Source organism: Rhea americana, unplaced genomic scaffold, assembly GCF_003343005.1.
Source record: "Rhea americana isolate MKP2758 unplaced genomic scaffold, rheAme1 scaffold_519, whole genome shotgun sequence".
Lineage (NCBI taxonomy): Eukaryota > Metazoa > Chordata > Aves > Rheiformes > Rheidae > Rhea > Rhea americana.
This window is the reverse complement of record NW_028186667.1, coordinates 99,246-114,177: the sequence shown is the minus strand read 5'-3', so window position 1 is coordinate 114,177 and position 14,932 is coordinate 99,246. Positions and strand designations below refer to the sequence as shown.

The following is a 14,932-nucleotide window of genomic DNA, read 5'->3' as shown; positions in this document are numbered from 1 at the left end:
GTTAATAGTTTAATCAAAGAATTGTTATTAGACCAGATGTAGAAAATGGAGAAAGGCGGGAATGGGGGGGTGGGGAGACTACTACTATATTGAAAAGATTTCGGTAACAAGAATATAGTTGAAGTTAGGTCTATGCTTTCTGGTATCTGCTTCTTTTTTGGTATGGCCTTGCTTCAGGCAAGGTGGGGAAGTGAGTACAGTGAATTGTCAGCATCGCAAGTCTGTAGATAAGGTGTTTGATGTTCACATTGATAGCTTCTTCTTCACCCCAGGATGTGCTTGAAGTCATTTTTATGCTTTTTTGGCTTGCGTTTTCTTCATTGATCTGCAAGTTCACATTACTTCTGATTTCACTGTATATGGGGTGTTGTATGTCTGTCAGCTGGTATTTCTTTGCTCACTTTGTTAGCCCTACCTGTTTTCCTCCAGCTTCAGGACTGTATTTTTTTCAACTAACCTTCGGTGAATTGTTTATAACCTTTGGGTCTCTAGTGCCAGTGAGTACCCTATCTCTTTTCCTCTGCCTCTATATATTCCCTCTCACCACATCCTGGGTCCCCACTTCAAGGCCTCTGCTATGATACCAGACCTGTATTTCTCTATGCTACATCATTATAATAGTCATAAAAGTTTAAGGTTGTGATTAGTGGCACAAAGTTCAGTTGGAGGCCAGTAACTAGTGATGTACCCCAGAGGTCAATACTAGGTCCAATCCCGTTCGACTTCTTCATCAATGACCTGGATGATGGGACAGAGTATGCCTTCAGCAAGTCTGCTGATGAGACAAAACTCGAAGGAGTGACTGGTATGCCAGAGGGTTGTGCTGTCGTTCAGAGGGACCTGGACAGGCTGGAGATACGGGCAGAGAGGAACCTCATGAAGTTCAGTACAGGGAAGTACCAAGTCTTGCAGCTGGGGAGGAATAATGCCATGCAGCAGTACAGGCTGGAGGCTGACCAGCTTGGAGAGCAGCTCTACTGAGAAGGACTCAGGAGTCCTGGTGGACACCAAGTTGACTGCGAGCCAGCAATGTGCCCTCATGGCAAAGGTGGCCAACGGTCTCCTGGGCTGCATCAGGCAGAGCATTGCCAGTATGTTGATGGAAGTGATCCTTCCCTTCTATTCAGCCCTCGTGAGGCCACATCAGGCGTACTGTGCCTAGTGCTGGGCTCTGCAGTGCGAGAGCAATATGGAGCTGTTAGAGTGAGTCCAGCAAAGGGCCAAAGAGATGATGAAGGGACGGGAGCATCTGTTATATGAGGAAAGGCTCAGAGAGCTGGGATTGKGTAGCCCAGGGAAGAGAAGGCTTGGGAGGGGATTGTATCTGTGTATGTAAGTATCTGAAGGGAGGGTGTAAAGAAGAGAGAACTGGAGTCTTTTCAGTGGTGCCCAGTGATAGGATGAAAGGCAATGGGCCCACACTGAAACACCAGCAATTCCATCTGGATGTAAGAAAATGCTTCTTTTCCACTGTTATTTTTACAACCAAACAACAGGGATAGGGATACTGCAGGTGCAGCAGCAGTGATCCATGTTCTGCAGAGGTGGAGGAGGACAAAATCTCTCTATATTCTACACTACTGCCTGGTGCATTCAGAGCAGTCAAATACAAAGTGCTTGGCTGAGGCCAAAAGTGCCTAACACCATGCTAATGTAGTTATACTGTTTCTGGACTACTGTATCAGAGCACAGGCTTTGAGGTGCTTTGCTGAGAGCTTGCTAATGTGATGACACAGCTTCTGGAGTGGTATTAGCTCTCAAACATTTTGGAGCATGAACAGAATGAGATCAAGTCTGTGCATACATGATGACTGTATATATCCCCTTAAGGGGATTTAGTACACAGTATCTAACAGGCTTGCTTGCCAATATGCAATGAATACATTTTAAATTTTTTTTTGAATTTCACAGCTTCTGGGGAAAAAAATCTCCATTCCTTTCAAAGATATTCATACTCTAACAGTCTTGCAGACAGTGATCCAGCTCAGCAACTAGACTTCTGTTCAGTTATCCAAGCAGTTGTACTGCCAGCTCACTTCTATGCTCAAATTGTTGTTCCTATTCCCAAGCAAAAGGGGTCTCTACTGCGATCACTAGTTATCCTGTCCTCCAGTGTCTCTGGCTTGTTCAGGATGCAAACACCAGGATTCTTCCTTACACCATGATTCTTTTTTCCTAGAGCAGTGCTAGCTCTTAATACTACTGCCTTGATTTTCTTTTTTTTTTTTAATTTACCTTTTCAGAACACAACAGATCTACATTCAGGTTTGTTGGTAAGGCTTTGAAAGACTTGGGGGTATTTGCAGGGAGAAAATGTGACCTCATTCATTATCTTATAAGATTGGAGATGAGCAGAAAGAAACCGATTCCTGGCTGAACTGATGAAAAATACTTCCATATCTGTGAAATGAACCAGTCTCACCTTGATTAGAGCTTCAAGACAAGGAACAGAGAAGCATAACATCTTTTTTGGGAACTCTTGCTGATGCGAGTATTTCATTATTGTCATTATTATAAAAATTTCATAAGATTTTGTTCAGTGGACAACGTTTAATTTTGAGGAAGCAAAAGCTGTGTTTTATTTCATGTATTTTGTTTGAAGAGCTCTGAATTCTTTTTTTTTCTTAATATCTCTTGTAATCGTAAATTGGAGCATTTTCATGATAGCTCTCCTCCTGCCCCTAGTGATAGAGTAAGGCTAGGTTACAGTGCAGGTTACAAGTAAGCAAAACTCTAGAGGCCTCTTGTAAGAGGGTCCATACTGGGTAGGTTGGAGTTTCACCCTACCCAATACTTTTTCCAGCAGTGGCAATGAGTCATGTCTTGCCTCAGGCAAGTCTGGACTCACAAAATTCCCCCTTGGGCATCTCTCCTGCAAGTCTCCCCAGTTTCTCAACACACACCATGTTAGTAGGCTGCACAATATTCAGCCAGTCCAGTGCTGAACCTCACTTTGGAAACTTTCTTATGCATTTATGCGCTTATTTCCATGTCCCAACCGGCACAGTGGTGGGATCTTTTATCATCAGGAAGAGGTGAGGAACCTCAGTGAGCCAACTTGTACTTAGTGCTGATTATAGTGCCCACAAGGGTGTTCAGTGGAGTGGGAGCATGAGTATCCTCATGGCTCCCTTGACTCCTTTGTGCTGTTGATTCCCCTCATCCCTATTCTGTGGTCAGAAGCAGAGCCTAGTACACAGAAACACTGAGGCCATGGGGCTGAAGCTTCTCTTCCAGCTCTAAATGTTCTCATAGAGGTTCTGTCTGGACTTTTCCACTCCTCTTATTTGCACCTTCCGCACAGAGTAATGGGATCTCCTCTTCAACCTTCTCCTGACCACAGCCAGGCTGGCTCTCCACAGCTGCAGGAGGAGGAAGCTTGACAAGGCTTTTGGCATGTATTCTGGCAACTGTAGGGTCTATTTCTGTTCACTGGTTGTCTTGCATCTCTAGTCAGTGTCCCCCAGCTTTTTGGGTTTCTCATGGAGCAGTGGGCATTGTGTGGGACACTATTTGTTTACTCTGGTTCCCTATTTCTGCCTTTTTTTTTTTTGCTTTTTTTTGACTCCATACACACACTTCTACTGTTTGTTTGTTAATTGTCCCTATAATTGTTTGAGTTGTCTCTATTTTCTTTTGTTGTAGTATTTTCTCCCCTTTTTGGAAGGCAAGTTTTCTCCTTCCTCCAAAAGACAACTCATGGCCACTGTTCTGTTGTTTCCTTCCCTTCTGTTCTCTGCTCTAAGCTAAGGTTTCTCTTTTCCTTACCCAAACTGAGAATTCTTGTTTTTCCCAGCATTGTTCCTTGCAAGTTGCAAATAGGGCAATTTCTGATTAATTGAGATTTCTGTCATGTTTATTTCTTCCTCCTTTCTACTACTCAGATATTTGAAAAGGCAATTTTAAGATATGATTCAGATATTTTGCTTGGTGCTGTGTTGTTTTCCATGAGGCTTAAAATTCATTTCGATATCCTTCACAGGTGCTCCTAAAACAGTGCCAGAATATGGAAGAGGATCTAAACTCCCTGAAGGGCATGCTAGATGCAGAGAGACAAGAATCTGAGAACCGTAAGGAAAAGATGGAGCTGGAATTAGCTGAGAGGAAGCTGTCCTCCTGTCACTTGCAAGAGGAAGTGCAGAGTCTCAAGAGAGAGCTGGAACAGGCAAGAAGAGTGCAAGCTGAATTACAGATGAAATATAGAGACCTAGAGCAGAAACAGAGGCTGGAAGTGGAGGAGAAAAACCAGCAGATCAGTTGTCTTCGGGTGGCTGAACATGAGCTGCAGTCTAGCCATGCTGCCCTTGTAGCTGAAAATGATCAGCTGAAACAAGATGTTGACCGGTTGTTGGTGCTGTCTGCTGAAAATTGTACTACAATACAGAAACTGCAAGGTGCGTAAGCACAGATGTTGGATGTAGCAGGTTCTCAGGAGCCAAAGGATCACTGAAATGCTTTCTACTTGGCTTTGTTGTTATGGTAGTTCATAAGAAAATCTTGTTATAACACTTCCTAATTACATAGCAGCATAAGAGTGGTTGTACTGTATCAAACTAAAGGCCTCTGGTGCGATTGTTCCTTTCTGTCTAGCAGTGGCCAAAGTCAGGAAGAAGAGCCTGTGGATACAGCAGCATACCTGCTGATTTCCTTGTGTACCAACCCAGTTGATAAGCTTATGGGGTTTGTGGATTTCCTGAGCCATATGTACGTTTTAAAAAGAATTTTAATAACTTACTGAATTTTTTTCTTCCTTAAATTTACACGTTGTGTGGCAAAGAGATCTGCATTTTAACTACTTCTTAATTGAAGAACCACCTTTTGTTTTCAGCCTTTCTTCTGCAGGTCTCTTTTACGGGAAGCAACAATGTATAGTAATTGTAGTTAACATCAGATTTTGGCATTGTTTGCTTCTGCATTAAAAAAGAGAAAATTAAAGGGCATATTTAATCTACCAACCTCTCCTCTTGTAATGGCTTCTTTTCTCTATACTATAAATACTGCTATAACTGCATTAATTTCTCTTCTCAAGAATCAGATTCTTGAGAAATCTGGCTTACAGTTCTCAGAAGTTGTTTCCTTTGTTGGAAAAATGAGATGTTAGGACTGCATTGTCTGATCTACTAGAAATTTTTCTAGCTACTGAAAAGGCCCAAAATTGAAGTGGAGATGGAGAGATAAAAGATTTCATATACTACTGTGCATTCATGTAAACGACATGGATTTCAGCTGAAAAGGTAAGAACACATTTTAACTCTTTTTTTTTTTATTTCTACTCCCCTAGATGAGCTGATAAAAAAATCTGAGGAATTTTTCTGCTGTCAAAATGAGCTAAAATCCCAGCCAGTAGTGCAGGTCTCTGAACTGAAGAAACAGGTATGGTCTTTGTATATGAGTCTCCTAAAACTTTTTGATATATTGAGGAGCTGAAACATACTGAAATGTTTTGAAATCCTTTATTTTTTTCTGAATTGGTTGAGAATGGCTGTTCCAGGTTCTCTCAGTTTATGTGAAGTCTGGGCAAGCATGTTATAACACTGGGAGCCGGACAAGTAATAGGAGTCCACTTGAGTAATTTAGAAGTTGCGAACTGATTTGTTAAAAAGCTTGATGGAAAGAGCAAAGGCTGCTGATTTTATATATATATATATATATTTATAAAAAAAAAAGTATACGAACTTATCTTTCTACTTGCCATCCTATTTTTAAACAGGATAAAACCACCTCACAGGGAAAAATGATAGAGCAGAAAGATGAGGTTGGGACTTTGCTTCTACCCACAGAAGTCCCGGAAAGACAGAAATCTGAAGGTAGTATAGTTATCCTTCTTCTTACCTATTTTTTTGGTAGTAAATATGTCCACAGTTACTGGATCATTATGCATTTCTTGTCAAGAACTTCAAAAATATTTGCATGTTTTTTCCGGTAGTTAAAAGGAGAATTTAAAGGGACAAGGAAAAGCAAACCATCTGGAATTATTCAGAAGATTGGGTTGCACATCATAGGTCTGCCTGCATAGTGTTATCTTGTGATGTTTTGTCCATGGGGACCAGCGGGTAGCATTTGTCATCGCCTGTATGGTGCACGTCTTCTGTGTTCCTACTCTTTATCTATGGCAATAGTGTCAAGAATGTGGAGGAGACATGAAATAACTAAGACAGAAGCAACACTGGTGGTAATACATGATACTCACTCTTGAGAAAAGAGATAACAGAGTTAATTGGATAGTGATAAGGCATATTTAGTTCAATTAACAATTATGTTTTATTAGTGTTTTTTTGTTCTGTTAGTATAAATTATACCTAAGGATGGTAGAATAAATTTTGTATTCCAAAGCAATGTGCACTCGCATCCTCTTGGGAGGTACAAAATAATATGTAGCTATTTCAGCAGCTTCTCTCTCATACAGAGTGCTGGCAATTTGTAGATGGTACTTCTGGGGAGTTAAGTTTCAGCAAGAGCTGAGTGAAGGGCCCATACGCTTCTCACTAAAATGGGATAATTAATTTGGTTTCCAGTGTCCTGGAATGTAGACTAGTAGAAGTAATAATTCTGACAGAGTGGTGATATAGTATAAAAAGATGAGTTCCAACAGCTTTTGACTTTAAGATATGGCTGATTGGATTAGGAAAATAATAATTTGGGTTGGCAGCTAGAGATGCCCACCTCACCCCGAGTCACTGTTTAGAAAATTAACGGTATGTGTAGGCTTTCCCTGGTTCACTTAATGGAGCAAAAAAAACTTGCTGAAAGACCACAGCTGATATGAATCATTAAAAGAAAGCCATTATCATAGAAGGCAGACTGCTTTCCAGATGTTAGAATTTGCAAATACTATTCATCTGAACATGCTCAAGATATATACTACTTTTCAACTTGGCAAATGTTGTTTCGTAAGGACAACTCTGTATAGAAAAAAAGTTCAAAGGGGGGGTCAAAAGAAAATGCTCTTTCATATGTTAATGGTTGTTCAGAATTGGAAAGGATAAAAAGCCATGCCCCTAACAGAACTACTTAACTTAGTCCTGAATTTGATTTTGTGTATATATTGATATACATTTTTATATCATTGATAGCTATGTGTTTGCAGAAATGGGGCCTATGGGGCCTGTTTTTTAATGTGTCTAAGCTGATGTTGCTGAGTGAGGAAAAAACCCCGTGTAAGTTGTTTTACTGGCTCTTATACTAAAATGTTGAGGTAGCATCTCTAGAACTAGCTAAAACTGAAATGAATCATAGAATCACAGCATAATTTAGATTGGAAAGGATCTCAAGGTCTCTAGTTCAGCCTCCTGCTCAAAGCAGGATCAGCTGTGAGATCAGACCAGGTTTATCCAGTCTGGTCTTGAAAACCTCCACAACTGGTGGAGCCTCCCTGGGTAGCCTGTTCTAATGCTCAACTGTCCTCATAGTGAAATTTTTTTTCTTTACATCAAGCTGGAACCTCTTCTGTTTCAGTATATACCTGTTGCCTTTTGTCCTCTCACCATGTACCCCTGTAAAGAGACAGAGCGAAGTTTCTTGATAACTTTCTTGTAAGTGTTAGAAGGCTGTTTTTAGGTCTCCCCAAGGCCTTCTCTTCTCTGGGCTGAACAAATGCTGTTCCCTCAGTCTTTCCTTATGGAGCAAGTACTCCAGATTCATGACCAACTTGGTGATCTTCTGCTGATCTTGCTTCAATTTCATAGAATCATAGAATTTCATAGAATCAGAATCAATTTCTCAGTGTATTTCCTGTACTAATGGTCCAAAATGAATGTATTAGTTTAGATGTGGTCTTAAGTGCCAGATAGAGGTAGATGATCCCCTTTTTTTTTAATCTACTGTCTACATTGTTCATACAACCCAGGATGCTGTTGGCCTTCTTTGCTGCCAGGCGTGCTGCTGGCTCATACTTAACCTGTCGACCACCAGGACCTCCTGAATCCTTTCTGCAGAGCTGGTCCCTAACCTGTGTTCTCAGCGCAGGACTTTGCCTTTGTCCTTGTTGGATGTCATGAGGTTCCCATTAACCCATTCTTGCAGCCTGACTAGGTCACTCTGAACAGCAACCCTGCCTATATCAGGTGGTCACTGATAAAGATGTTAAACAGGAGAGGTGACAGGATAGGCCCCTGTAATGCTCCACTAGTTGAAAGCCTCCAGAGAGAGTATAACCCATAAATTGCTACTCTTTGAGCCTAATCATCCAGTCATTTTTTTTTTAACGTATTGAAGTGTCCTCTAATTCAGACCATAGCTTCCTGTCTTCAATACAAGAATGTGGGAGACATGGGAAAAAGCTTCACTAAACTCAAGGTAGATGACACCCACTACTCTCTCCTCACCCACAAATCCAGTCGTTTTATTATTGAAGGTAGTTGGGTGTGTCAGGAATGAATACCCTTTGTAAATGGGCAAACTTTGGGCAGACTTGACATTCACAGATTCTTGGCCCTGATCAGATACATCCACGGGTACTGAGGGAGCTGGCAGATGTTGTTGCCAGGCCGCTCTCCGTCATCTTTGAAAGGTCCTGGAGAACTGGAGAGGTGCCTGAGGATTGAAAGAAAACCAATGTCACTCCTGTCTTCAGAAAGGGCAAGAAGGAGGACTCAGGCAACTCAGCCTCACCTCCATCCCTGGAAAAGTGATGGAACAGCTCATTCTGGATGTCATCTCCAGACATGTGGAGGAAAAGAAGGTGATCAGGAGTAGTCAGCATGGATTCAGCAAGGAGAAATCATGCTTAATGAATCTGATAGCCTTCTATGATAGCATGACTGGCTGGGTAGGTATGAGGCTGAGGTATGGGGATGAGGGGAGAGCAGTGGACGTTGTGTACCTTGACTTCAGCAAGGCTTTTGACACTGTCTCCCATAACATCCTCCTAGAGAAGCTCAGGAAGTGTGGGTTAGATGAGTGGACAGTGAGGTGGATTGAGAACTGGCTGAAAGGCAGAGCTCAGATGGTTGTCGTGAGTGGCACAGAGTCTAGTTGGAGGCCTGTGGCTAGTGGAGTTTCCCAGGGTTCAGTACTGTGTCCCATCCTGTTCAGCTTTTTCATCAATGACCTGGAGGGGGATGGAGTGCCTCCTCAGCAAGTTTGCTGATGATCCCAAGCTGGGAGGAGTGGCTGATACACCTGAGGGCTGTGCTGCCATTCAGAGAGACCTGGACAGGCTGGAGAGCTGGGCGGAGAGGAACCTCATGAGGTTCAACAAGGGCGAGTGCAGAGTCCTGCACTTAGGAAGGAGTAACTGCATGCACCAGTACAAGCTGGGGGCTGACCTTCTGGAGAGCAGCTCTGCAGGGAAAGACCTGGGAGTGCTAGTGGATAACAAGTTGACTATGAGCCAGCAATGTGCCCTTGTGGCCAGGAAGGCCAATGGTCTCGTGGGGTGCATTGGGAAGAGTGTTGCCAGCAGGTCAAGGGAGGTGATCCTGCCCCTCTACTCATCGCTGGGGAGGCCTCATCTCAAGTACTGTGTCCCGTTCTGGACTCCCCAGTACAAGAGAAACATGGAGCTACTGAAGAGAGTCCGGTGTAGGGCTACGAGGATGATCAGAGAGCTGCCCTATGAGCATATTCTCCTGATATGCCTGCTTGTTTTCATCAATATTGTGATGATTTGTTCTTGTGCTTAGAGGGTGCTATCTTTATAGGCCTGCCAGCTTTCCTGAGCTCCTTTGCCTTTCTGAGCTGTCTCCCATGGGATCCCACCTACCCTGAATAAGCTGAAGTTTTCTCTCCTGATGTCCAGAATCTGTACCTTGCTCCCCATGGGATCTTGAACTCTATTTCATAGTCACTGCAGCCAAGGCTACCATTTTCACATACCCAGCCAGTTCTTCCTTGCTCATGAACAGCAGATCCAGCTGTATGTCACACTTGGTGGGTGCATGTAGTACCTATATCAAGAATTTATCTGTGATACTTTCCAGAAATGTGGATTTCTTACATTCTGCCATGTTGCCCTTCCAACAGGTGTCAGGGAGATTAAAGTTTGTGGCACAGATTTCATCTAAAGAAAGATTCTTACTGGCAAGTAGCCAGCGTGATAATGAAGAAGTTCGGTATTTGTTTTCTCAAGTAGTTTAGTAGCTCTGATAGAATGAAATGCTAAAGGTACACAGTTAAAAATAAATCATGATTGAGATGGTATCTGTTGGTATCAAATCTGAATTGAATTATATTTCTTGTAGTAATCAGGAAACTAACTAATGGAAACTATTCCTTTTGAATATGAAAGTCTAGATGTGATACAGGACACTTCTTTTGCCCATCTGCTGCTTTTATCTATCTACGGTAACATACCTGTCATAAACTATATACCAGTTTACAGAAGCACAAATATAAAAAAAAATACTTAGCCAAACAGCAGCTGAATTCTTTTAGCATTCTTGAGTTAGACTGTGGCCCTTGGAATCCTTGTTTATACAGTTTTAACAATTTCTCATTTCATTTTTATCCAAGTGAAATTTTAAGCCTTCTGCCACAATGATTATTATTATTTTTTTAATTCCTCTCCTTTATAAGTGTTTCTTAAAAATTAAAGCTCTGTCAGCTGTCCTTTAACTTCAGTCTGAGTAACAGTAATTGTTCTGGTCTGAAAGGTGCTTAAACCAGTATTTGGTTTGGGTGATTTGACTTTCAGAAAAAATGATTGAAGGAACACATCATCCAAAGGTAATGTTATATATCTTCATTACATAAGTGTTGCTAATAGCCATATACGCTGTTCTCTAAAGTGCCTAGAAGAGAATCTTGTTACTGTCTAAATCAGAGTTTTAGTTTTTGAAGAGATGATTGCACATTTATGTGGTTTTGAATGTTTCAGAGATGCTACACTTGCAATTTGTTCTCCTGGAACCTCAAGAGGAAGCTGTGATTGTTGCAGAAAACACAAAACAGGTAATGAATAATTAAGCAGCTGAAATAAGCCAAAAGTAAAACAGGTCAAGGACCTGCCTTAAAACTGCTAAGCTGTCATGGCCTTTTTTAACAATCCTCTTTGGAAGGCTATTATTAACTGGATTAATGATGAAAGACAGAAATAGCTTGCAAATACTGCTTGTAGTGTGTTCTTATCAGACAGTATTTCCTTTTGTTGATTGTGTGGAATTCTTGTCCTTCATCTACCCAATCTGTGTTCTTGCTATTTTTTCTCTTGTATGTTAATTCTTCAGCAAAGCCACAAGCTATTCTGAGGCAAGTCTTGGGAAACATGACTCCAAACAGTTGGCCATCATTGTAGGATACTTTTCAAACCCTACTAATTCCCACTGCACTAATGGGAAATCTTGCAGGCTGACTAGAGGAAGTTGAGTTCTTTTTTGTCAAGCAAGAGACAAGTAGATGTGTTTTCGTGAGTGTTTCTTTTTTTTTTTTTTTTTTAATTATTATGCTCTTCCACTATGAACTGGTGCAGGTGCAACTTTTCTTCAATCTGTAGATGTTAAGAACGCAGGTTTAGACACCTGTTGCTTTGCTTTTTACTCGTTTGGCAAGAAGGTTGAGAACTGTTGTCTCTGTCTCTGCCTCTGTCTCTGCCTCTGTATCTATACTAAGAGTTCATTGTAGAATTGTTCTTTAGCTTATGGCAAAGTCTAGCCTCTTTCCAGACTGTTCTACTCTATTCCAACTTGCCAGCAGAGGAAAGAGGATGATGCAGTGTTTACCTTTTATATTTATTGCTTTTCTAATTGGCCATTAATTTTAAAATGGGGGTGGGGAATGATACCTAATAATGTGCCAAAGCCAGTTTTTTAAAGTTTTTATTACTGCTAAGTCATCATAGCAAAGGCTGAAGTTTGGGACTCATGCGGGGAAAGCATTTTGAATTCGTTGATCCTATTTGCCTAGAGACCCTTACACTCCAACTGCCTATGGCTGAAGTGTAAGTTAGTGGATCAGCAGGTGGATGCACACATGCACACACAGATTCTTTTCAAGGACAGGTATAAGCCTCTGAGCCATTGTCTAGCGCCCCTATATAGACAGTGGAGAAGAGGTGCTTTAGCATATGATTCATCTTGTCCAAGGTAGAGGTTTAAAATGGATCAAAGAATCTAGCCTTAGAAGCATCTAGTTCTATCACTTAATTGTAAAAGCAGTCCAGATAAATAACCTTTATATGAGCATTTACACCTGGACAAGTGAACGTTACTGCTTATGCAACTGACCCATTACTTTAGGCCAAGATATGTATGAATCCAAACCCAATACAGGAGTTTGGGTTATGTGCAGGGATTATTTGGATGTATCCTATTCATCTCATGTGAGCGCTTGGAGATTATTAAGGCAAAAGAACTCTACAACTTGGGGATGGAGATTGTTTCTGTGTGGTTGGGCGACCTGTTAGTGGTCTGTGCTTCCATCCTAGGTAGTGACAGCACGCATTAATTCTATTCACCTAATTTTATTTTCATTTTCTACACTGTTGGGAGGATTTATTTATTTTGGCCTCGGGGTAGCTTTCTTTAAAGGCTTTTTACTCTGTTGTCTTTGTTTTGACTCATTGTTCATTTATACTCTGGTTCAAACTCTTTCCTACAGAAGTCGTACTAACAGTACTGGTTGTTTGTTGTAGTGACAGACAAAATGTTTTGGGAGCTAGTCTGGGATACTGCAAATTGTTATCGGTGTATGTTAACTTGTATGTGGACCTTTTAGAATGAAAAAACTAAAAGATGAAGGCCTAATTCTTGTATGGATGTCAACAGTAAATCAATCAAATTTCTGAGTTTTATTCATCATCTTTGTGTGTGAGGGGAAAAGCTGCTTTTGCTTTCCACAGAGTGCTCCATCATCTGCAGTTAGTTCTTTTCTTATCTGACAGAGTAGCAGGAGATGTAACAGTTAATAGAGTGTGTGGTTTCTTTCTTTCTTTTTTCTTTTTTTTTGCTTGATTTATTTATAGAACTTTCCTAAAGAGAATTCAAATTCTTCAGCTGCTGGAGCAGGGGAACACATGATGATGCACATGCAACTTTTTACCTTCTCTGCTTGGGTGATTGAGTGAGAAGTTATGAAGCTGTAGTTAGTCCCTTTGAAGCAGTGAAGATGGAAAAATAAGCATCCTGAGGTTGGAAGAAAGTTACTAGAATAGTTGCATTCCTTGACATCCTACAATCTGGTCTGAGATCTGTCTTAATCTCTTTTTTTTTAATATCATAACCATCCTTTTCATATTTTCATTAAGCATCAGGTTTTGGTTTAAAGTAGGGATTGACAGTTTTTACTCAAAGTTTGGCAGGGGAGCACGTAGCTAAAATAGCTGTCTTCTAATGCAAAGATATGGCTCAAAACTAAGTATGTTTTCTTCAACCATCAGACTGAGAATGTTGGCTCTGAGGTGAAATTGCAAGACTTCCAGACCCTGGAAGATTCAGCCTCTTCTGCAGACTGCTTTTCTAGATCTAGAGGTAAGGACTCAGAATTAAGCATGTTAACCACAAAACTAGGAGTTTGAGAGCCTTCAGAGAGAAATCTGATGTGGATATGGAGATTTAGAAAAAGGAGATTTGAGGTCAGAAACTAAAGATGTACAGGAGGTGGAAAGATTCTGATGTGTGATAGCAAGGGATACATCAGAAGGTAAGAGAGAAGAAACAGTTCCTGAGATGATAAGGGAAGAAGAATTCGAAGGGGAGAGTGTTTTTGGGTGCAGGGGCTGATGTGTACTACACAGAAGAGAATTACAATGAGATGAAGAACTGTGTTTTGTTCTGCTTGGCAAAATAGTAATTTGGTACCTCTGGAATTACAAAACAAACAAACAAACAAACAAAACACAAAAAACAAAAAAAAAGAGGTGGGGGAGGAGAAAGAAGACAAACTGGCTGGGTTGCAGAGCCAGCCTTATGAAAATTAGGAGTACCATATTTTTTAAATGCCTTAAATACTATTTAAATAAACTCTGACTTCTTGCATTACATGAAGAGCTGAACACTTGTTTAATTACTTGAATGCTTATGCTGTAACTATTACAAAAGAGCAAAACTGAGACTGAGTGGGCAACTATAAACTCTAGTGCTTCTTAACATTTAAGAGCTTAACTTTACAACCTTGATTTTTCTCAAAGTATTTATTTATACTTTGCTAAGGTAGAAAACAAAGTTTCAGGCCATTTTTTTAGTGAGGGGTATAGCTCTCCAGTCCATCTTGTATCGCATGTGGGTTTTGAACTTCAGTCTTTTGGCAGTGCAACAAAGTTAGGTGTTAGTTCTCAGAAACAGGTTATTTTATTTTTATTTTTTTACAGAAGAGGTAGAACTAAAGGGTACATATGTTCAATCCTGCTTGTTTGGAAGGGGATAAGCATCCTAGGTCTCTTGTCTCTTCACTCTTCTGTGGAAGCTAGATATAGTAGAGACTTAGGTGAGGGCAGCAAGCAGCAGATGGAGAAAGCTTCTGCATCTGCAGGGCTGTTGAGGATGTTTTGAGCTTATGCACTGAGCCCAACTCTTGATCTTGTGCCTTTCCCATTTTGGAAACTGGGGAAGCTCCAGTCCCGTGTGTTGTCTCTCCTCTTGCTTACTGACTTTGTGTGACTGGTTATGCTAATAATAAGTGTGCATTTTATCACTAGGTGTGTCAGGAGAGCCAGTGAATTCTGAAGAACCAAAGCCTTTTGATGACACTTTGCTCCCTGAGGTACAAATCTGGTCGAGTATTTGTTTCCTCACAATATTGCATACATTTGTGGATATAGTAACTTCAGTTTAGAAGGCCCAACGAATACATCTTTTAACATCTCATAACTTAGTGACTGTTGCAACACTGAGGTTCTTTAACGGTTCATTATAAATTGATTCTGCCCTCTAACCTGATGAATGTACAACCTTTCTAACACAGAAAACTGACTTACCATAGAGCTGGTGAACCATGATTTTTTGGGGGTGGGAGGAAGCCTTAGGACTGGCACTTGGAAAGAAACTGAGCACTTTGGTCT

The 14,932-nt window shown here is 40.9% G+C and overlaps 1 protein-coding gene across 4 annotated transcripts in view; it reads left to right on the top strand.

Moving 5' to 3' along the window:
- The window catches only part of GOLGB1 (golgin B1), a 50,925-nt gene that overhangs the window by 13,320 nt on the left and 22,673 nt on the right, over window positions 1–14,932 (top strand). For all 4 annotated transcript variants that reach the window (XM_085318106.1, XM_085318105.1, XM_085318108.1 and 1 more), the window contains 6 exons: window positions 3,983–4,394; window positions 5,282–5,373; window positions 5,711–5,807; window positions 10,817–10,890; window positions 13,313–13,403; window positions 14,570–14,634. In XM_085318106.1, coding sequence (XP_085174232.1) covers window positions 3,983–4,394; window positions 5,282–5,373; window positions 5,711–5,807; window positions 10,817–10,890; window positions 13,313–13,403; window positions 14,570–14,634 — 831 coding nt within the window. The remainder of the gene's footprint in view (window positions 1–3,982; window positions 4,395–5,281; window positions 5,374–5,710; window positions 5,808–10,816; window positions 10,891–13,312; window positions 13,404–14,569; window positions 14,635–14,932) is intronic.